Source organism: Phocoena sinus, chromosome 7, assembly GCF_008692025.1.
Source record: "Phocoena sinus isolate mPhoSin1 chromosome 7, mPhoSin1.pri, whole genome shotgun sequence".
NCBI classification, from domain to species: Eukaryota; Metazoa; Chordata; class Mammalia; order Artiodactyla; family Phocoenidae; genus Phocoena; species Phocoena sinus.
Window position 1 is genome coordinate 14506232 of NC_045769.1, and position 24100 is coordinate 14530331.

Consider the following 24100-nt stretch of genomic DNA (forward strand, 5'->3'; position numbering starts at 1 on the left):
GAAATGATGCCTTGAGAGAACCACTGCAATGTTTGTTTATACTATTACTTTTTCTTCAAATACTATAAAAAGTAAACATGAACAATATCTCAGCATATATATATTATATATCTATATATAAGTATTTACATATATTCTGAATAGTGAAAGTATAAAGTTTACTTCCAAAAATAAGAAAAGAAAAAAGGGGAATCTAAAATGATATAAAATGATATGCAGCTAAAATGATATAAAATACAGCTAAAGGACATAAAATTATATAAAAACAATCAGCTAAATGATATGAAAATATATACAGCTAAAATGATATAAAAATAATTCTTCCCTTATACCAAAAACTGAAATATGACCATGAATTTCACAAGATGTGCATTTTGCATTTACTGGCATGATTACGAGGAGGGATTATTTGGGTTTGGCACTTTGAAAAGTGAAAGCATCCACTCAGTTGGAACCTGTCCGGTTTCTTTTTAACTTGGCAAGCATACCTGCTAGAGAGCTATGCAGTTTTTCTAGTGTCTGTACTCAAGTTTGTCTTTATTTTTGTTTTTCTAGAAGTTAAAAGTTTGACAGTCCTTCTCTGTCTCTCATTTGTTAAAACCTTTACTTAGTACCACCAACTCTCCTGTAACATTTGATTCTGTACTTGATCAGTGTTAGAAATGGAGGTTTCTGGTATACTCAAACTAGTGAAGGCACAGAAAGTATTCAAATTTAACCTCAGATTCACCATCATTTGCAAAAGTTCTGAAAAAGAAAGTAACTCAATTATGTATACTACTTGGGTGAAACAAGTAAAGCAAAAGGGGAAAAGAAAACCCTCTCTGAGACTTCAAAGCAAAATAGGTCGAGGAACAACCTGTGAGAAACCAAAATACTTTTTTTTAGAAGTATAAGAAGTTAGATGTGGCTCTGAATGACGAGGTATTAAGCATATATTTGTTAAAGTAATTTGGAATGGTATTAAATACACATCTGAAGTATCCGATGGATCACTTACCAAGCGGAATAAACTCTGAGACTAAATAATTTTGTCTTGACACCAGAAGTGTAGCACCATATATTGTAAATATAAAGGCACAGTCTTCAGAAGTATTTTGGAAAATTGTACATCAACATATGTTAAAGCTGTAGTGGTCACTATTTCCTACTTCCTACGCCCACTGACGGATTTAAAGGCTTCTGTTCAACGTTGGCTTTTTCTTTGCCGGCCATTCAGAGGCAGATTCTTCCTTCACTTGTTTCTCCAGGAATGTTTTCTCACAGGTTCGTTTTACTTGACTTGTACACATACGAGCTTAACGCCTGTATAATTTTAGCTGTTAGTTTAAGGTGGTTTTCAACTAACTAGGAACAAAGTGCCCATTCCCTACAACACTGCTGCAAAATTAAGACTTTACCTAAGATTCAGTGTTCAAGATGGACGTACGTACAAACGCAATTTGTAAATTTTACCATTAATATCCTTACTTTAGAAACTCCCCTTCCTTTCATTTGATCCAGAAGAGTCTTGTCTTTTCCAGCCTCCCCTAGTTTGGAATCAGGGACCTGGAAAACTGGAAGAAAGGTGATTATGGCATTGGCAAAGCACACATGCTCACTTGAAAGTGCATTGTGGAGATAATTCGTGGTTCCACCTCCGTGTTGGCAGTGTAGATTTGCAGCCACTAATTTGGGTTTGGGATGTGTGCTCAGCCGCTGGCTGCTGTGTCATGCTAGAGTCATGGGTGGGACCTAAATTTAGGGGCATGAACCTAGGCGTCAATTGGGAGGTTCTCCCCGTCTAGCTTTAGCTGACTCTCATCACACATTGTTTTTTTGTTAAAGGGCCATTATTCAGCCTATGGAAAAGGGGAGACGCAGGGTAGGTTGGGTCAAAATCAACATTCTACTTAAGTTTGAATAGACATCCTTACACTCCACATTTGTGCTATCCATTCCACCTTTCAAAGGTCAGGAAAATTGTACTCATTATTAAGTATTTTTTGGATACCTAATTTTCAAACCAGATAATCAGTGACCTGCCATCCTGGGACTTCTTAAGAACAATTTTCTTTGAGTCTGACCTGTCACTTGTACCCTCATGCTAGGTGCCATGCTATTAGGGTAAAACCAATTAATTACTGCATGAAATGAAAGCACTTACGTATGGAATGCTGAGCAGTAACATTTAGTGACACTAAACTTGCACCATGAAATTGGGGCATTATAAACCTTATTAACAGTCTCTAATTTTTGCATGCCATTTTGGTGCCTCTTGATCACTTTGGATATAAATTTTAAAAATTAACTGGTTGCATTCAACTTTGAATAAAGCTTTAGCTTTCTAAAAGAGGAAGACTGATAAGTGAATTGTTTGAGGATAGATCTTGGAGTTGGGGTGGTTTGTCTTCAGTGAGTACCAATGATTTACACGAAGAAAAAACTTGACTGCTGATGTGTGTTTATTTGCATTTGATAACATCATTGCAGTTTAAATTTACCCTAAACAGGGTTCAAGTAGTCATAGAAAAAGGTTGGTCTGAACTATCAACCAATACAGAAATTTTGATTGATGGAAATGTTCAGACTTTAACACAATTAAGTAGATTGCCATAACTGGAAAACCATCTTACTTTGGTTCTAGCATATACTGGTTTATATAGCCAAGGATGTAGATGCTTATTTATTGTAGTTTCATCTATAAAAAATGCTTAATTGTTCCAAAATATTTCTGGATTATCTATATTGCAGAAAGATATTTCTTTTGAGAACCGTGGATGGTGGAGAGGACTAAACACTTTTAAAAAATGCTCCTTTTTGAAACCATTGATGAAACTTTTAATTTACTTGACACTGAGGTTCAATAGAGGAAAGCAGTTTGTCTTTGCTGCATTTGGGATTTGTGTGGTTTTTTGGTTAAAATTGTGTAAGAGCTACTATTCTTTAACATAGTTCACATTATTGCTTAAGAATGTAATTTATGATTTTGGAAATTATTTTTTAAAAATGAGATTCATGGGCTTCCCTGGTGGTGCAGTGGTTGAGAGTCCGCCTGCCGATGCAGGGGACACGGGTTCGTGCCCCGGTCCGGGAAGATCCCACATGCCGCGCGGAGAGGCTGGGCCCGTGAGCCATGGCCGCTGAGCCTGCGCGTCCGGAGCCTGTGCTCCGCAACGGGGAGAGGCCACAACAGTGAGAGGCCTGCGTATCGCGAAAAAAAAAAAAAAAAAAAAAAGGGATTCATTACTGGGAATCAATCAAAAAGGCAAAAGACCGTTAGTAATTTTTTACATTGTGTTTTATAAGAAAATACTTTTATTTGTCCTTATTTTGAAAACCTTTGAAATGGCTATAACAATCTAGCAAAAATCACTATGAATTTTTTTTACATGTTAAAATAACATTAATTGGGACCCTGCATAGAAGCATTGCTGATTACGTGGTTTATTATTGGAAAGTGGTTCATTATTGTGAAGCACTGAGACACTCCCAATCGACATAGTATTATTTCTTTTTTCCTCAGACATTTTGAAATGTTCTTCTTTAGTGAATCCAAAATTTAAAAAGAAATAGATAAGCAACGCAGGATATAACTAATGCTGTCTTTCTCTCCAGGTTTGTACAGATTGGCTCCAGGGAGGTGATGGGAAGGGGTAAAACGTTTGACTCTTACTGCACGAGAAGCACTGTAGGTGGTGGATGTGGGCTGGATACTACATCTGATTTTACTCACTTCCTTTGTGGTCTCGGTGAATCATTTCCCGTCTCTGTGCCTCAGTTTCTTTATTTAAAAGCATGGGATTAGAGCCAGTGATTTTAAAAGGTTCTTCTCACCTAACTCTATTCTAAGCCTCTGCTGGAGAACAGTCTCTACATTCCAGAGGATCTTGAAGCGTGACCTGGTTGAGTCTCCAAGCCTGTTGCCACCGCCATGACTGCCCCCCTCCTCTTTGGTGGTTTATCTCCTACTCTTCCTGGGTTCCCTGGCTCAGAAAATTTGCTACCACTCTTGGGAATTATCCTTGACCCTTCTCTCCCTCTCACACCCACAGCTAACCAAGTCCCACTGGTTCTACTACTTAAATAGCTTCGACTCCTTTAACTTCTCTCCATTCTCACTGCTACAGTGATGGAGGCCACTGTTGTCATCTATTGCATGTCTTACTCCATTCTTGGGCTTCTTTATTCCCCTTTCCCTTAGACTAAAGTCCAAGCTCCTTACCCTGGCTTACAAGACCCTCCTTCTGTTTGCCTCTGCCATCTCTCCTGTGCCATTTCTCCCCACTCTTCCTCTCCAGTCAACCAGCCACATGTGCTGTCCTCAGTTTGCAGAAGATGCCATCGCCTTTCCTTCCTGTGGCTTTCCTGTCCACTGTTCCCTCTGCCTGGTCATTCTTACTTAGCTCTACCCTTTCCTTTCCCTGTTTCCATTTGCCTGATCCTCTTCATCTTTCAGATCCTATCTTGAAGATCACTTCCCCAAGGGTTCCCTGACCATTAGACAAGGTTATTTTATTTTCCCATAGCTCTTTGTGCTACTTGTGCTTTAACACATCGGGCTCGGATAGAATTCATACTGTTTAGTTGTCCATCTCCCTCTGTTAGAAGGTGTGCCCCATGAGGGTAGGATCTTTTCTGTTCTGCTCTTGGTGGTATCCTCATCTCTTGACACAGTACCTGGCACATAGTAGATATTCAGTAAATACTTGCTGAATGAATACGTGAAAGAAGGAAAGAAAGGAAGAAAGGTAAAATTCTGTGAATTTGCAATAAGAAAGCAAGCCTCGCAGGCAGCAGCTGTACCTTCTTCCTCTCTTTTCTTGCCATCATCCTCCCTACCTCCTACCCCATTTCTGTTAGGTACAGGGACTTCCCTACCAATACAGGCCGTGTTTTAGTTATCACCTCAAAGGAAGTAATGGCCTTCCCTCTCAATAATGTTACAGAACGTGAATAGAGCTATCCATGCAAATTTTTCCCAAGTTCAAGTTCCTCATTGGTCCCATTTATATGAGAAGCGATACAGGCCCATGTTGGATCCAGCTAAACTGCATAGATGGCTTTAGATGGTCTTTCTCTGCTAGCAAAAAAGTTTCCAGTCCAATAAGCTTCGCTTAATACTTCCTCTACCCATCTTGATGTCACTGCTGTGATATGTTTAATAGTAGTGACTCAGAGTGATTCAGTGCTAATGTCATTATTATCTTCAGTTGAATATTTATTTCTCTTATTTTGATTTCTAAAGTACAGACCTTTTGGCCCTTCCTGCTCATTTTAAAAATTGTTACAGAAGCTCTTGGTATTGGATAAGGCAGGGAGAGCTTCAAGGACTACCTTCTAGTTATAAAGATGGTCAGTACCATATTGACTTTAGAAGTGGGTGAATCCAGCCTCATTGGTGCCTGTCTGTATCTGTGCTGTCTCCCCATGAGGTGATGTTGCAGAGCAATTTAAAAAGTGGGCTCCAGAATCAAAGCCCACCTCTGGAACCTTCTTCTTGCTCATTAACTCAGAGCAAGGTACTTAACTTTCCTGGGACCCAGTTTCCTTACCAATCAAATGAGGGTAATAATAGTATCTACATCTTACAGTTTTAATGAGGGTTAAATTAGGTACTGCATGTAATGTGCTTAGCATGGTGTTGGCACGTGTTCAACACATGCCAGTCATTGTAAATAGGTCTCTGGGATTAGCGTAAGACTTGCCTATTGTAATTATTTGCATAAATGGGAAAAAAAGTAGTAGTTAATTAGCTTTGCCGGAAAAAACTGGTTTAAGGTGCCAAGTGCAAAGAGCCTTGGGCTGGGAGCCGGGAGATCGTCTTAACTCTGCCACTTGCTAAGTACCCAACCGAGGGTCAAGTCACCAGCTCTCTGTCTTAAGATGAGGTTTACACCAAATCGGCTCTGCTGTCCTTTCTAATGTTATTAGCCTTTTGTGAGTCCAGGAATGAGTGGTTATTTCATTTCAAATACCTCACTAGGGTAGATACTGAATAAATATTTGCTAAGTTGAATGGAATCTGCTGACTTTATCTCTGGAATGTAGATGATTCTTTTAAAAAGCTTTTTCTGCATCTATTGAGATGATCTTTTTTTTTCTTCTTAATAAATTTATTTATTTATTTTTGGCTGCATTGGGTGTTCGTTGCTGCATGCAGGCTTTCTCTAGTTGCGGCAAGCGGGGGCTACTCCTCGTTGCGTTGCGCGGACTTCTCATTGCGGTCGCTTCTCTTGTTGCGGAGCACGGGCTCTAGGCGTGCGGGCTTCAGTAGTTGTGGCTCGCGGGCTCTAGAGCGCAGGCTCAGTAGTTGTGGTGCATGGGCTTAGTTACTCCGCAGCATGTGGGGTCTTCCCAGGCCAGGGCTCGAACCCGTGTCCCCGGCATTAACAGGTGGATTCTTAACCACTGCGCCACCAGGGAAGTCCTGATGATTTAGTTTTATGATATTGAATTGTAGTGACAGAAAACAATGGTGGTGATTTTGAGATTTAAAAAAAAAAAAAAGACAAAATGAAAAGCCAGAGACAAGCTGTATATCAGGGCTGTTGTAACAATGTACCACACACTGAGCGGCTTAAACAATAGAAATGTATAGTTTCACAGTTGTGGAGGCTGGAAGTCTAAAATCAAGGTTTCAGCAGGGCTGATTCCTTCTGAGGACTCTGAGAGACAGTCTGTTCCATGCTTCTCTTCTAGCTTCTGGTGCTTTGCTGCCAATCTTTGGTGTTCCTTGACTTCTGTTGCATCACTTCGATCTGCTTTTATCTTCACATGGTGTTCTTTCTGTGTGCATGTCTTGTCCAAATTTCCGTTTTTTATAATGACATGCGTCATATTGAATTAGGGGCCCACCCTACTGTAGTATGAGCTCATCTTAACTTATTACATCTGCAGTGACCAAGGTCACATTCTGAGGTGCTGGAGTTAGGACGCATGTCAACATATGAATCTTTGGGTGATGCAATTGAACCCCTAACAGGCTGCTTGTTCTGTCCTTTTCGTATAGCTATCCATCTCTCCATCCTTCTTTCTTACCTTCCTTCCTTTCTTCCAATAAACATTGCTGTGCAATACAAGCAGATTGATAACAGACAATTTTAGAAACATCGTTGAAGCTTTACATAAATGGCCTCGAGTTAATTCTCAGCAGTTGACTTTTTAATTTGTGGCTTACTCATGACTTTTGTTTCCATTTCATTTCCTTTTTTTTTTTTTTCTCTTGCTGCCCCTCTTACTTGACTCTTCCTAACTCTTTCTTCTTCACCCAATTCACCTACTTTTCCTTCTACACTGAGCATTTCACTTGTTATAAATAGATAGTTCTGCCACCAGATGGTGTGCAAGGACTGGGAAAGGATTTGAAACACATTGGCCGATGTGGCAGCTTTTCAACATTTTATCTCAGGAAGAAAGTTGACATAATAAGCCAAAAATGAGATCCTGAGATTGTGTAGATTTTACTTCTCTATATACATTTTCTCTTCCTGTACTGTGCAAGCAGAACCCTGAGCTGGAAATCTTGAGGAAAAACAAAAAGTTAAAAATTTTGATGATTAAGAGTTAACAGGAGACACTGATCTGAGAATAGTTTCAACAGTAATATTAGGCTGAGAGGTGGAAGCAAGCTTCTGGGGTCTGAGGGCCACTTCCTCGAACAGGTAGATTCAGAAACCACAAGAAAAAGGGGAAATCTGTTGAACGCAATAAAGCTGTAGAAAGGCATTCATGAAATAAGGCGCTTCAGCTGTCATTTAATTCAGCAGTTTCAAATGAGGCCTGTAGCCCGAATGTAGCTCACGGACCACAGCCACTCACAATGCGCCTTGTTTGGCTTGCACAGGGTTTTGTTATCATTATTCCTATTAATTGCCAATAGTAAAACAATCCCAGTATTTCACATAATCATCCAGGTTTCAGGCTTCTTCTGGGGAAAAAAAAAAAAAAATCTGAAGCCCTGGCAATACTGGCTGAATGTTTTTCTTGGCAGTACCTTCTTATGGCTGAGTGGAGGCTGTCCCTTCAGTTGGAACTTGTGATTTACAGTTTGACTTTGTGTCTTCCACCCACTTTGCATACGGAACCCTCACCCTCATCGAAAATGTTGCCTGCCGCCGCCAGCCTGTGAAAGGTATTTGGATACGTGACCCTGCTCTCCTGTTTCTTAGAGGAGGAGATGAGGCCCAGAGAGGGGAGCTGACAGCTGATTCAGTGCCACACCTGCCCTGGAAGTCCCACTGAGCCCTGTTGGCCCGTGAAAGAGAAACTGGTGGGGAAAGTGTCAGCGTGACCCACCACAGAAGTGTGACGCTGTTTAAACAAAGAGTCAGGAGGGAAGGTGAAAAACCTGAACACCTGTTGTTACTCGATATAGAAAAAGAAACTAGAGTCATACACAGACACACAGGTGAAAAAATGAGGAACCCCCAAGTAAACACCTTACAGGGAACTTGGAGAGGATTAACAAATACATGATCAGAGTACCACTGGTCAGCCGTCCAAAGAAAGAAAGGAACCCTAAAGGGCTACCTGCACGTTTAGGCTATCTCTGGACTAAACTCCTTATTTAAGCATTGAGAAGGTGGTTGATGAGACAGAGTGACTGAGAAGACAAGGTAGCAAATCAGCTAGAAATTAGATGGTTTATTATCCAAAGAAACAGCAGAATGCCTTTCTGGGTACCTATGAAATGGCTGTCACAGACACTTTCCATCAGAATGTGGGGACCAATTAGTGGAAAAGTGATGGGGTAGACATGGAGTGATTCCAAAGGTGGAAGCAGGGAATTTTTTGCTTGCCTCAGTGAAGATAAATGGGATTGTAAATGGGCTGGGCTGACTCCTGGATGATTCATTAGCCATAGCAAGTATTTATTGAGAGCTTACTCTGTGCTAGGCTCCGCACTAAAAGGTAGATGTGTGATATCATCGTATCCTCTACATTACTGATGTCATTACTGTTGTCAGCCCTATTTTATAGATGAGACTGAGGACCAGAGAGGTCAGGTAACTTTTCCTAGTCCACTTAGCTCACAAATGACAGAACTAGGATTCAAATGCAAACTCTCAAAAGCTGCCTATCATCAGAGTCTTCCCACGTAACAACCAACCTGCTCTACTGCCCCCCAGCCCTGGCCAAGGCCTGGCCCAGTGATAAATGCCCTTCATGTCCTGAATCCAATTTGGGTTGGCCTACTGGTAAATGCACAGCATGTCCTGGATCAAATCTGAAACAGTGGTGGAGGTACACCATTTGGACTGGGTGGCATATAACGAGTTTGGAAAAACTAAATTTTAAATTTCCAGGGAACTCCCTGGTGATCCAGTGGTTAGGATTCAGTGCTTTCACTGCCAGGGGCCTGGTTTCAATCCCTGGTTGGGGAACTAAGATCCTGTAAGCCGTGTGGTATGGCAAAAAAAAAAAAAAAAAAAAATTTCCAGCACGCAACTAGTCTGTTTCAAAGGGTCACTAAGTTAGAGGTCTAGCCAGTTGTCAATGAACCTTTGTCCTAAGAACACGAGTAAATGACTTCTGGGAAACTTTGTGGTCTGACATCATCTTATTTCCACCTGGGGCATGCTGGTAACATCTATAATAAAGGTAGATCACTAGAAGCTTAAGCAAATGACCTTTTTAGAGAGAAGGAAACTGTGGAAGAGGGAACTGGAGCCCAATGAGAAGGTGAATACATGAGGCTGGTGAAGAAGCAGTGGATATCCCTTCTTTCTACATTCTGGAAACCCCTCTGATTGGGGTTCCGACCAAAGGGAGATGCATGAGAGGCAGCAGCCTTGGAGGGTTGGTCTTGTCACTTTCAGAGCAGGCTTAGAGGAAGGAAATCAGGCTAATTGTTAAAGGGATCATTCCTACGTGCAAGTATAAACTGTGGGACCCCGAAGGAATGAGTGCCCAGACCAGTTGTGGGTAACATTTTTTACAACTGATCTAGCAGAGAGAATAGGGCAGCTGGAGCTCTAGGTTTTTAAATGCTATTAAGCTCTTCTGGCCAGAGAACTGTTAAGCCCGACAGGATAAGCTGCCAGAAGATCTGGCAAATACAACAAGTGAGAGTTGAGTTTATTGCATCTGGAGAAAAGTAATCCCAGTTACAAGCATATGATCCCGATAAAACCCCAAACCACAGTGTTCTCTAACCCTTATAGAAAACCCAGTTCTCTACTCAGAATATTAATGCAGGGCTAGTTGCCGTTTCTCAAAATTCAACACTTCCACCAATATTTACTAAGTCCCTGTTATGAGCAAAAGGTGGAGTTAGACATGATCCAGGAAGAAACATGCAAAATGATAAGGGAATTGAGAAACCCATGGTATGAAAAGAAGTTTCAGAGGTGAACGTCTTTGCTGCACAGGTGATAGCTAAGGGGGATGTATAGTGAATTGTTAGTACATGAAGGATAGGTACAGAATCTGCAAAAACTTTTTAATCCATCCTCTCTTTTTAAAAATTATATTGGGAACAGTAAAATTCTGGTCAAATGTTATGTGCTTGAAGTAAAATCAGGAAGTAAAATGTATTATTCCACCTGGAAGCTAGTAAACTAATGGCACTCTTATTCATGAACTGGTACAGGTTGAAAACTAAAACTGCCTCAGATAAAATCATATGAGAGCTCAAAACTGATAGTTTAGAATAGTTAACGTATTTAAGGATTTTTCCCTCTAAATTTCAGAGTTTAATATTAGGAGGGAGAAGGGAAAATATCTCAGAATATGTTTTTTTTAAAAATAAATTTATTTTTTATTTCTATTTATTTATTTTTGGCTGTATTGGGTCTTCCTTGCTGCCCGCGGGCTTTCTCTAGTTGCAGCGAGCAGGGACTACTCTTCGTTGCGGTGTGCAGGCTTCTCATTGCGGTGGCTTCTTTTGTTGCGGAGCATGGGCTCTAGGCACGCGGGCTTCAGTAGTGGCACACCAGCTTAGCTGCTCCGTGGCATGTGGGATCTTCCCTGACCGGGGATTGAACCCGTGTCCCCTGCACTGGCAGGTGGATTCTTAACCACTGCACCACCAGGGAATCCCCTCAGAATATGCTTTTAATGTCACTGTCAAATATAGGCATCCCACCATCCCTTATTTATTTATTTTTAATTCCTTAAAAAAAATTTAAAATCCAAGTAATATAGGTACATAGTTAAAAGAAATCAAACAGACATATAATTTATAATGAAACACAGCAACTCTTTTCCTTTACCACGTTGTTCACTTTCAATAATTGCAGCCTTTCTTTGGGTAGTTATGTCTATATTTCAAATAATATGCTTATGCTGGCAAGTTTCTACTCCTAATTCTTTACATTGTCTCCTGCCTTCCTGTCATGGTAATTGGGCATTTACTTCCTTCTGCTCACATGCGTATTTCCTCACTTCTCTTTCTCCCAAAGTATTTATAAGGATGATGATTTCTTGCTTGTATCATTTCTTTTTCTGGAGTTTATAAATATTTTTTCCACTGGCCTGGTTTTCTATGTATCTATCCCTGTTTTTTCCCACCAATGCACTAGCAGCTCTTTCAGATGGCTATCAATATTTTTTTCCAACTGTAAAAAGAAATGAAATGATCAATAAATTCTATTTCTCCCTTCCCCTTCCCCTTCCCCTTCTCCAGCCTCCACCACTTCTGTCTGGAATGGTTGCTTTCTTGGTCTGATATGTGGCTGTCACTCTGGCCTTTCCTTTCAGCATCATTTTGCTTTGGGTTCCCTGTGCCCTAGGTAACCATATCTAACTCTTTTCTACTCTTTGCTCAGAGACGTCTTACAGTGGCTTCCTAAGAAAGATATACTGAGTGCAAATTTCTTTATCTTTCTCTCTTTATTTTTAGTCTTTGCAAGTATGGAAATTCAAAGGTCACTTCCCCTCTTTCACTCGATTGATAATTTGGTTGGGTGTAGGCGTGTAGTCTTCCAATAAATGCAGGTGAGGAGTCCAATGCTCTTGTTTTGCTTTGTTTTTTAAAATTTTTATTTCTTTATTTATTTGGTTGTGCTGGGTCTTAGTTGCGGCAGATGGGCTCCTTAGTTGTGGCATGCAAACCCTTAGTTCTTCCCCTCCGTTATCTCTGTTGTAACTCTGGATTTTGCACCTTCTGGGTTGACCCCTTAATAGTTTTATTTTTTCCTCTAATTTTCCATCTGTTTTTCTGTTTGTTCCGATCTCTTGGAGAATCCTCTGACTTTATTTTGGTTACCATACTTTTTAATTTGCAAGAGTTTTCTCTCTTTTTCCCCCAGTAGAATGCTGTTTTTGTTTTATTGATATAGGAACTCCATCTTCTTTGAACTCTGAGCATATTCATGTTCGTGTGTGTGTGTGTGTGTGTGTGTGTGTGTGTGTGTGTGTAACCGTTTGTCCTGCATGCTTTCTTACTGTATCCAGTGCTTACTTTTTTTCTATTTGTTTTTTTCAGCTCTTTCTTTGACATTAGAGACTATTCTCAAATGTCTGGTAATCCTCTGCTCATATTTAAAAGTGGGTGCTAAGATGCTAATAGGCAGTTCTGAGGGCATAGTCAGGTGGCCTGGAAAGCTCCATTGTTAGTACCTAGAGGTCTTTTCTCTGCCATTCAGTGTCTCCAGAGAAGAATCATTCCATTTCCTGATTAGGAGATGGGCTTTTTTATACAACAAAGTTGGTGGTAGAGGTGCAGGAACATGTTTCTCTCTTAGTGAAGATACATATATAGCTTTGCAGGCTCTGAATTACGTTTAAGATCCAGGAGGGTTGCAAGTGTCTCTAAATATTTCTTCTTACGGTAAGGTCTCTGAGAGCCTTAAGTAGAGAAGAAATATGGCATTACACAAATTTGAGCTTCTCAGGTTGAGTAAACCGTGCATTGTTTGGATCATCATTGGCAGCTGCTTGCTGTCCATTACAGACTGGGGGCCAGAGGAAGCCGAGCTAAGAGGTGCTTCAACTGCATGACCTCCACTAAATTTCTGTGCCCTTGAATAAAGCAGCTGGGAACTTACTGAGGAGTGTGTGTATGTGCATGTGTGCTATGTGTGTACACATGCGTGAGCGTTCTCACTTAGCTGTAATCCCCTGGAAATGCCACAGGTGGTCCATGCCAGCCACTCTGTAGGTAGACCTTTAGCCAGTGTCCCTGTTTTTAGAACTTTGCGGAGCCATGGTACCCACAAGTGCTGCCCTCAGGCTTTCTCTGGGAGAGTTGGCTGGTTTGTCTTTGTAATCTGCCTCTTAAGCTACGATTTTCCTTATTTTGCTGAGTTAGTTATCACTCTTCTGTCTCCTTCCATCTTCCAAAGATTTGTTGAAATCTCTTGGCTGCTATCACATCCCCTGTCATTCTCCTAGTCTTTGAGGGTTAATGCATTTAAGAAAATTCTACTATTGTCATTTTAGTGGCATTTTGGGAGGTAGAGGAGATAAAGCCCTGTGGTTTAATTCAATATGTTTACTTTGGGTTTTTTTTTTTTTTTTGTATTCTTTATCACAATTAAAAGCGCTTCAAGGTAAAGAACCAAGTTTTACGTTGTAGGTTCATAGTGCACAGAGTAGGCACTCAGTAAATATGCGTTGCGTGAATAAATGATCTGTGCTCTAAGGTCTCTAAAGTACAGTTAATTCAGCTGCCAATGTGATTATTTCCTCTGCTATTGTCTCAGGTTAACCTTGATTGAGGGAGGGGAGATCTCAGTGAAATCAGATGCCTACCTAAGGCCAGAGCATGTGGGCCAAATGTAAGAAGTCAGGCTTGCTCATCACACTTCGTTGGATGTTATGGTTGTTTCTGGACTTGGCATTTCCCAGAAGAGGATTACCAATCAGCCTCTCCATTATTCCTTTCTTGCCAGCACTATTATTGAAACAAAATGCCTGGGTGTTCTGAAGTCAGTTGAAGTTTGTTTATGACATCAACTTGAGTTGAAGTTGGCTCTTTGTAAATATTGGGAAAAAAATCCAAACCCTCCCAATTGCCTGTTTCTCATACTCTCAAGCTAATGCTAATCAAAAATGGTATTTGATTAACCTCTTGAAACATATTATCCAAATATGCCTTGAATGACTAAACCGATAAATTGGATACAATTAATTGCTCGAGGTGATGAACTCCTGTGAATCACTACAATTCATTCCGCCAGTTTTCTCATGCTACACTGTTAACTCTGGAGAGGCAACAGACACCAGACACACAGGAGCGAGCTACACTTCTTTTCCCTTAGAGCAGAAATTGAGAGGATAAAATCTGTCAACACTGTCTTATGCAATGCAATTATTGGATAAACTTGAACCTGTTTGTTACTTCTTTTGAATTTGAAACACATTTTTATATTTTAAATCGCTTCATGGATGTGTGTATTATGTTCCTGGTCATCCTTTCTCTTTGAATTCATTGTTAGAATGAAAAAGAGTTATTTGTTTATTTTCTACCTTGTTGAGCCGTTTAAGAAGGCAGGCACTTGATCTTGAGGGAAAGTTGCAGTAGAAGGAATAGAAAGTAATCCATAATTAAACTCAGCAATAGTTCCAGCCACTCACTGGAGCTCCTTGATCTGAGCTCCATAAATTAAAAGTGACATTTATCTATGAGGTAATCCTGGAGGAATTGTAACAATGATGGTTTTGAAATCTGATAATAGAACCAATAAGAAGAAGACATGAAACCAAGGTAATTTCTTCTGGAAGGAAAGGACTCCAGGTACACTTTAAAATCTGTCTTCAAGTATTTGAAGAGTTTCTTATTATTTCGAGGGTAGTGATATATTGTCTTTTAATCTGCTCTGTGGATAAAATCAGGGAAAATCGGTTTAAATTGTAACAGGAAAGATTTAGGTTAGATGTGAAGAAGAAAATTTTCTGACAGGAAATGCAAAGTAAGCACCAAGAAAATGTGTGGATTTCATTTCTCTAGCAAAGGTCTGACCAGTCACTAAATGGGATTGAATAGTCTTAGCCACTGGTGATAATCCAAAAGCTGGACCTTGTTCTCAAGATCCTGAGGTTTTATTATTCTATTCCCATTCAATTGTGTACTTTTAGAATGTCACTTTTATAATGATCTCTTCTTGGAAGCAAAAAATACCTTTCTCAATATGATTCTTAGAAAGCGGTAGCTGTGTTTCATTATTGAATTATCTATACCTGTGCTGATAGTGAAATGTTTATTTAAGAAAATGCTCTGTTCTAAGCAGATGCTTAAAATTCCGGACTGAGGGTGATTTTTCTTAAAGCTGCTAGTTGAGCAGGGCTTTTTAACTTGCTTTCTTTTCACTTGCCATGTCTTGGTTTTCAAGTCCTCATTAACAGATGTTTCCTTTCTAAGAAAGAATGTAGTTTATTAAGAAGACCTCAAATTCTATAGGCTGGGGTAGGGGATGCTCTGAGGAAAGAGCCTGGTTTCTGTTGGTCTTTGGATATATCCACCTACTGAGTTTGTATGATTTGTGCTGTGACATTCAGAGCCAAATCTCTTTAATAAAAAGGGTTGAATATTTTATTTGTAGAAAGTTTTAAAATTGTAATTATTTTGGCTCCTAGTATATATTGTTCCCTCCATGACACAATTAACCTCAATAATGAATTTTATTTTTTTTAAAACAAAACAAACACGCAACAGAATAAATTATGATTCTAAACTTGATCTTCTCATACTGTGGATTGAGAAAACTTAATCTCATGAAATAAAGATCGGACCATCTGACGATTTCTGAAAAACAAATCTTCCATACCTCCCAGGCTCCACAGTAAATTTCTACAGTGTCTTCTATTCATGTAAAGCTTTCAAAATTCATTGAAATAGGAATGTGCATTTCAAATACACACTTTGAAACTTAATTGAAAATAAAAGCAGGTTTCTTCCTAATGTGGTCAACACACTATTTAAATTGTAAACATTTATTGTGATGCCAAACTGTATCTTGAGATGGTTGACTCTAAAACTCTCAGCCAAGTATCCCACAAAGTGGAGTAAAGAGCTTACATTTGAGACTTAGTTTGAACTTTGAGAAAGGTGCCAAGAATGCCCAGTGGGACAAGGACAGTCTCTTTAATAAATGGTGTTGGGAAAACTAACATCCACACACAGAAGAATGAAATTGGGCCATTATCTCACTTCATATACAAAAATCAACTTAGAATGATTAAAGACGTAATGTAAGGCCTGAAAAAACTATTAGAAGAAAACCTACGGAAAACACTTCTTGACATTGATATTGACATTGATCTGGGCAATGATATTTTGGATACGACTCTAGAAGCACAAGCAACAAAAGCAAAAATAGACAAATGGGATTGCATCAAACTAAAAGGCCTCTGCACAGCAAAGGAGACAACAAAGTAAAGAGACAACTTATGGAATAGAAGAAAATTTTTGCAAACCGTGCATCTGTTAAGGGTTTAATACCCAAAATGTATAAGGAATTCAAACAAGTCAAGAGCAAGAAAACAAATTATCCAATTTAAAAAAAAAAATGGGCAAAAGACCTGAATAGACATATCTCCAAAGAAGACATACCAATGACCAACAGGTATATGAAAATATGCTCAATATCACTAATCATCAGGGAAATGCCAATCAAAACCACAATGAGACATCATCTTATACCTGTTAGAATGGCTATTATCAAGAAGATAGGAGATAAGTGTTGGTGAAGGTGTGAAGAAAAGGGAACCCTTGCACACTGTTTGTGGGAATGTAAATTGGGACAACCATTATGGAAAATAGTATGGAGGTCCCTCAAACAATTAAAAAATAGCAAAACCGGGCTTCCCTGGTGGCGCAGTGGTTGAGAGGACACGGGTTCGTGCCCTGGTCCGGGAAGATCCCACATGCCGCAGAGCAGCTGGGCCCGTGAGCCATGGCCGCTGAGCCTGCGCGTCCGGGGGCTGTGCTCCGCAACGGGAGAGGCCACAACAGTGAGAGGCCCACATACCGCAAAAAAAAAAAAAAAAAAAAAAAAAAAATAGCAATACCATATGATAGTACTTTTGGGTATATTTCCAAGGGAAATCTTACTTCTGGGTATATTTCCAAAGGAAATGAAATCAGTTTCTCAAAGAGATATCTGCGCTCCCATGTTCATTGCAGTGTTATTCTCAATAGCTAAGACATGTAATCAACCTGAGTGTCCATTGACAGATGAATGGATAAAGAAAGTATGCTGTGTGTATGTGTATACATACGTACATACACATAAAATGGAATATTATTCAGCCTTAGAAAGAAGGAAATCCTGTAATTTGTAACAATGTGGATGAACCTAGAAGACATCATGCTAAATGAAATAAGACAGGCACAGAAAGACAGATACTACATGATCTTACTTATATGTGGAATCTAAAAGCATCAAACGCACAGAAGCAGAGAGTAGAACAGTGGTTACAAGGGATGGGGAGGTGGGAGAAATGGGGAGATGCTGGTCAATGGGAACAAAGTTGCAGTTATGTAAGATGAGTAAATCTAGAGATCTGGTGTACAGCATGCTGACTATAGTTTATGATACTATATTGAATGCAGGAAATTTGCTAAGAGAGTATATTTCAGGTGCTGTCATCATACACACAAACTGAGAACTGTGTGAGGAGATAATATGTTAATTAGCTTGACTATAGTAATCACTTCGTCATGTATGTGTATACCAAGCCATCATGTTGTACACCTGAAATATATATATAATTTTTATTAAAAAGTTAGAATATGGTCCCCTTCTAGTTTTCTCACTTTTCCCCCTTGCTTCATCCTTATTTCCTTCCCTTACTTCTCTTCTTTATGTCTATATTATCATTTGGTTTCTATACTTGTGATATGAAACAAGAGTATAATTTTTAAAGTAAACCCTTCTACTGTTTTTAACTTTTTTTTGGCTTGTGAAGGAAGAATTTAATATTTTCTCAAAAGAGTTCTATTCTGCCTTGATATATATTTAATATTTTCTCAAAAGAGTTCTATTCTCACTATGAGTTTGTGACTCGTAAAAGAAAACTTATCTTTCTCCTATAGTATAAATAAGCTATGTTTGTGGTGTGTGCATTTCTTTGTTCTTTTGGGGTTAAATGTAATTGTCAGAGGGGATAGTTTTCTTGCTGGTAATTATTTTTTTCCTTGGTTCGGAATAATCCTTTGTAAACCCTGCTGCTGTATTTTAATATCTATGGTAGAATGATTTGGCTGACCAAATTCTGGTTTTTTTTCTCTCCTTTATTTGTTCTAGATTCATTTCATATTGCTCTTCAGTCGACAAGGGAAATTACGGCTGCAGAAATGGTACACTACTCTCCCTGACAAGGAAAGGAAAAAGATTACCCGGGAAATTGTTCACATTGTTCTCTCTCGTGGTCAGAGGACAAGCAGTTTTGTTGACTGGAAGGAGCTAAAACTTGTTTATAAAAGGTGTGAGTAACTTCATGAGAACTGAATTTCTTATTACTATTTGGTTTGTTGAGTCCTGAGCATTTTAGATTGCAACACCAATTCTATCATTTACTGAAATCTTTGAAGGCTGGAGGCCAAACGTTTGTACCAGTAGACTAAATAGAAGAGAACCCTCATTTATTGAAAGGCTTTCCATATGCCAGGACGGATTCTAGATACTTATTCTAGATACTTAATTTGTGTGTTGATAATGCACACATGCATTCAAGAAATTATGAGCATCTATTATATTTCCAGCACTGTTCTAATGACTGTGTATACAGTAGCAAACAAGACGCAGAACATTCCTGCTCTCTTGGAACTTATTCATCTGTTAAGCAAACAAAACAGTTTCAGTTAGTAACAAATGCTATAGAACAAAGGTTAACATGATAGAGAGATGGGCGGCTCTTTATTATTCACGTTTGCAGATGAGGAAACTGAAGCCGCAGAGAGTTTAAGTAATTAGTCCCCAGTCACAGTAATTGAGTGGTAATCATTAGAGCCAGGATTCAAATCCAGATTTTTCTGACTTTAAAGACTGTATATCCTCTCTTTACTGTACCTACTTGCCATGGCAGGACCATACTAGAAAGGGACCTCAATTTCTAGGTGAGGTAACTGAGGCCCTGAGAGGTAAAGTCATTTTGCTCATAAAGACCCAGATAACTGATGCCTAAACCAGGACCAGAACACAGCCGATCTGACCCTGCATCCAACATCATACTGCAACTTTCAGAGGGAAAACACACATTAGAAAGGCTCTCACAAGGTGTTTTTATAAAACTGGAAGGGGAAAGACAGAGGTAACATCAAAGGCTGTATTCAATGGAGTAAATTACCAGGAAGTGCCTGGACCAAGCTTCTCTTGCTGGGCCCAAGGTCAAAACTTTTCATACTAGCATGGTGGGAGACGTCAGCAAAGGCCCTTACAGTAATAAGCATCCCAGGGATAGAAAGACAGAGTCCCAGGAAATCCTTGCCGACAAAAGGCTTGTCCCTACTCTCTGCCTGGTTTCTACAACTTGGGGTTCAATTGTGATTTAAACCATTACCTGAAGAATAGGTTTCAGCAGTTCTCTGAACAGCTATCTATAACTACTGGGTAAACAATGGTAAACAACGCAGACTCAGTACCTGCCTTTGGGAAGCCATTGATTTAATGGGGGAGAGACAAACCATGAAATACGGAATGAAGAGCTCTGGATGCTCTGTGAGGGAGGCACAGGAATGCATAGCAGGGGCATCCAGTGCAGTCAGAGAGGACAGAGATTTCCTGGAGGAAAGGACATCCAAGCTCTGAGCTACAGGAGAAGTAGGAGTGAGCCACATGTATGGGGTGAGGAGGGTATTAGGCAGAAGAAACACACATGGTGGGGGGAGGACTTGATAAGCTGAGGATGGGAGGCACACTACAGTACAGTATGAAGTAAGACACACTATAGTACAGTACAGTATGAAGTAAGAGGGTGGGCACGTGGGCCCCTGGGCCCCTTGGTCAGGGCTCTGGAGTTTAGAAAGGACAATTCACAATCCAGGGAGGGGCATGAACAGGCACCCTGATTACCATGGGTCAAAGGTTACCCTGATCACAGCTCCTTAAGGTAAAGTTTTGAGGACCTTTCACATAATTAACAGAAATAACCCAATCCCCACCATATTTTTTATATATTCTATTTTACATTTTGGGAAGCTATTGGATATGATAAATAACGATTTCCCTCTTGGATGTGGACAGGAAGAATCCCTGGAGAGGAAGCGGTAACTGCATATTCATGGAAAAAACCATCTTCACGTTGTGTAATGTGTCATTATATTTTATGTTATCTTCTTTTCTTTTCAAGGTATGCTAGTTTGTATTTTTGCTGTGCAGTAGAAAATCAGGACAATGAGCTCTTGACACTAGAGATTGTGCATCGTTATGTGGAGTTGCTGGACAAATACTTTGGAAATGTAAGTGGTGTCCTGGTCTGTAGAATGAGTCAGTCTCCACCCCAGCTCCGACTTCAGTTCTGCCTGTTTTCACATTCCTTCTCTCTCTCAAGTCTAAAGTATGAACTGCATTTGCGCTGAGAATCAGAATGCAATGCTTTCCCCCTTTCCTGTAATTCTCAGTAAATGGAAGATCCAGAGCCTTCCAGAGGCAGGTGGTGTGTGTATGTCCAGACCACAGCCACACTAGACACCTTGTTTCAATAAACTAGAATTTAATTGTGAAGGATTCCTTGATATTTTGTCCTTTACTCCCCACTGACTGTCTTCTCTTTTCTGTTGTGCCTTTTTATCCTCTCTCTGGTTTCTTTTACTAAGCTCCAAGGGTTCTTTAATATTATTTATACATAAGAGAAAAAAAACAACACCAGACTAACAAAACCAAAATCCTTTTCCTTCACATTGCTATTCAATCTCCATGCATTTACTGCCAAGCAACACACTCTGCGAGGTGCCCTGATCCCCAGAACACATTCACTCTGCGGCAGCTTGTGGCTTGGCTTCACCTTTACTCCTCCAAGGAAATCATAATGGTCAACACCAGTGATGCTGCTTTAATCTTCACCTGCCTTAACCTCTCTGCAGCACTGGACCCTTGCTCAGTGCAATGCTTTCTTTAAATCCGCTCCTCTTTATTTTGCCCTGACACTGAGTCCTGCTAATTCTCATCCTGTGTTTTTGAAGGCCCCAACTTGGTCTCTTCCCCAGCTCCCTCCCTCCCCCTGCCCTCTAAATGCCCTCCTCCTCCTTCTTTCTTCTCTCCTGTGTGTCTACTAGACTCTGTCTCCTGGAAATCCATCACCAGATGACTCTTCTTCACTTTGCTGATGACGCTGTTCACTGGGCTTCTCATGCTCACCTCAGTCTTAACGTGACACGAACTGAAAATCAGCTCCTGAAAATCTGTTCAGTCTTGTGCTTGAAGTTATGACGTCCTAGGATCTTTCAACACAGAAGGACAGTGTTCCTTACGTATTTCTCCACCCTTTACTTAAGTCTGCCTCTGTCTATTCAAATTGGACGAAAACTCATCTCCTTTCACTCTCACTAGTATAGTTTTACTTGGGATTACAGTTTTGCTTTTCCTTTAAACCTCATCTCTCCCCCTTTCTGCCTCTGGGCTCATCTCTGCTTGCCTTTCCTGGCCTGTTTGTTAGCATTGTCCTTCCAATGCACAGATCTCTGGTGACATTTGGTCACTCTCCTCCATCTTTAATGAATACAATTCAAATTTCTTAGCTTGGCATTTACTCATTGTAAACATTGGTCCCAGACCACTGCTCCAACCTTCTCACTTCTGTCTTTTTATCCCTGACATATCCAGTGCTCCAGCAACATGGAGCAGCCTTGTATTATCCTCAACTTGTACAGAATTTGCCTGACCACCAAATTGCGAGTATCTCGAGATCATGACCTGGGACTTATTTGTTTGTTTTTTCAGCCCTTGGAACCAGCTCTGGGCCAGATTTTAGAGAATGTTCCAGAAATATTTTATCTAGTTCACAGTCTCAAGAAATGAATCAGTGGATTAGGAAAATGTTTTCTTCTCAGTAATACTCTCTTTCCTATTTCCTGGCTCACTGACGATTTTTTTTTTTTTTTTTTTTGCGGTACGCGGGACTCTTACTGTTGTGGCTTCTCCCATTGCGGAGCACAGGCTCCGGACGCGCAGGCTCAGTGGCCATGGCTCACGGGCCCAGCCACTCCGCGGCATGTGGGATCTTCCTGGACCAGGGCACGAACCCGTGTCCCCTGCGTCGGCAGGTGGACTCTCAATCACTGCACCACCAGGGAAGCCCTCTGAAGTTTTTTATTAAATGCTGTTAAGAGAATTTGCTTTCCGAAGAGTTTTCTGTACTGTATTCTATATAATGGAATGAACAGCAGTTGAAGTATTGGTTAAGGTTTTGTCAGATTTGTGGCAACAGTTTTCACAAGGATGAGTACCTGAAAGGTTTCTGAAATAATTTTCCCTCCCTCTCTCTCTCTCTCCCTCTCTTTGATTCTTCTTCTTCTTCTTTTTTTTTTTTGTCTTTGTAAGTTATGTTATAAGACCTAAATATTGCTTCAGAGATTTCAGTTTGTTGGTCAGCGTATAGAAATAATAAGACAGGGCTTCCCTGGTGGCGCAGTGGTTGAGAGTCCGCCTGCGGATGCAGGGGACACGGGTTCGTGCCCCGGTCCGGGAAGATCCCACATGCCGCAGAGTGGCTGGGCCCGTGAGCCATGGCCGCTGAGCCTGCGCGTCTGGAGCCTGTGCTCCGAAGCGGGAGAGGCCACAGCAGTGAGAGGCCCGCATACCGCCAAAAAAAAAAGACCATTTTTCTTTTGCTCTCTCCTGGTTCACCAAGTTTATTTTCATTTTTTAAAAGAGAGATTTGCAAATATATAGTGGCAAGTTTTCAAACCTGAGATTATTTAATTTTATGCTTTCAATTTTTCAGAGGAATTCTGACATTGCAGTACTGTCTTTTGAAATAAACCGCAGACTTGGCCTTTAGCAAAGCCCTGAAAGAGTTCTCCTGAGGCCCAGAGATTCCCATAGCCTGCCTTTTCCGCCTCATTTCTGCACTCTGGTTTGACCTGTTGTGTTTTCTTAGATTTATCCAACTGTGATAATGTGAATTGGGATTGAATTTTATCTCAATCTTATCTGACCAAATATCAGATATTTCAGAACACATTGCTTTCTCAAGAGAATTTGAATCAACTTGCCTTATTCTAAGCCCAGTTAAAGTGTCAGCAGAATCAGGATGCATTCCTCTTTCTCTAATATTATTAATTTTTCATCCTGTTTTGGCATACCTTTAGGAGCTCTGTCTTTGTCATGGACCAAAATTTAATTCACTAAAAAAGTTCAGTGAATCTTTCATTAAGCTAAGAGCAGTTCAAACCTCTGTGCCCAGTACATGTTCAATTCTTATTAATTAACTGTGATGAGTAAGCCCAGCAATACTGATTCTTATGACATTGTCTCAGGAATGATATATTACTCTTTGGTTTTCTTTTCCTCTTGCGTTAATCCTGAAGGTTTCCTTGAATTTTGCCCTTATATTATCCCAGGAAAAACCTCTGTACTGAGTTTCTCGTAAGACTAGAAAATATTACCTTCCTATGACAGATCAATCAAAATCGCTGGCTACTAATTTATTTTTATTTTTTAGCACTTTTCAATTCCCAGGAGATTTACAAGGATTAACTAGTTAATCTTTTGGTCTTCTGTAAGTTGCATGAAGCCCAGTTTATAGAGGCTAAGAGGCAATGCCTCAGAGTCTCACAGTAGATAAGGGTCAGTTTGAGGACTTCGACACCTGCCATATTTTCCCATTACAGGCTGTTATGTGAGGTTTTACTGATGCACCCGGACAGTGCAGAGGTTGCTATGCTGGAGAGGTTCTGTCTTTTTTTTTTTTTTTTTTTTGCAGTACGCGGGCGTCTCACTGCTGTGGCCTCTCCCGTTGCGGAGCACAGGCTCCGGACGCGCAGGCTCAGCGGCCATGGCTCACGGGCCCAGCCGCTCTGCGGCATGTGGGCTCCCGGACCGGGGCACGGACCCGTGTCCCCTGCATCCGCAGGCGGACTCTCAACCACTGCGCCACCAGGGAAGCCCTAGAGGTTCTGTCTTGATTCAGGGAGTTTTCTTGTTGTCAGGGGAGGGGTGCTCTATGTCCTGCTGGATCCTGGTGTCAGCTGGCTTTCTCACCAAACCCATGATTTGACTCATCATAAATCTCT

At 40.4% G+C, this 24100-nt stretch overlaps 1 protein-coding gene across 1 annotated transcript in view; it reads left to right on the plus strand.

The window, feature by feature from the left end:
- Positions 1-24100, plus strand: part of AP1S3 (adaptor related protein complex 1 subunit sigma 3) — a 55029-nt gene that overhangs the window by 19251 nt on the left and 11678 nt on the right. The window contains exons 2-3 of the mRNA XM_032638438.1: positions 18174-18352; positions 20218-20326. Of these exons, the coding sequence (XP_032494329.1) occupies positions 18174-18352; positions 20218-20326 (288 nt within the window). The remainder of the gene's footprint in view (positions 1-18173; positions 18353-20217; positions 20327-24100) is intronic.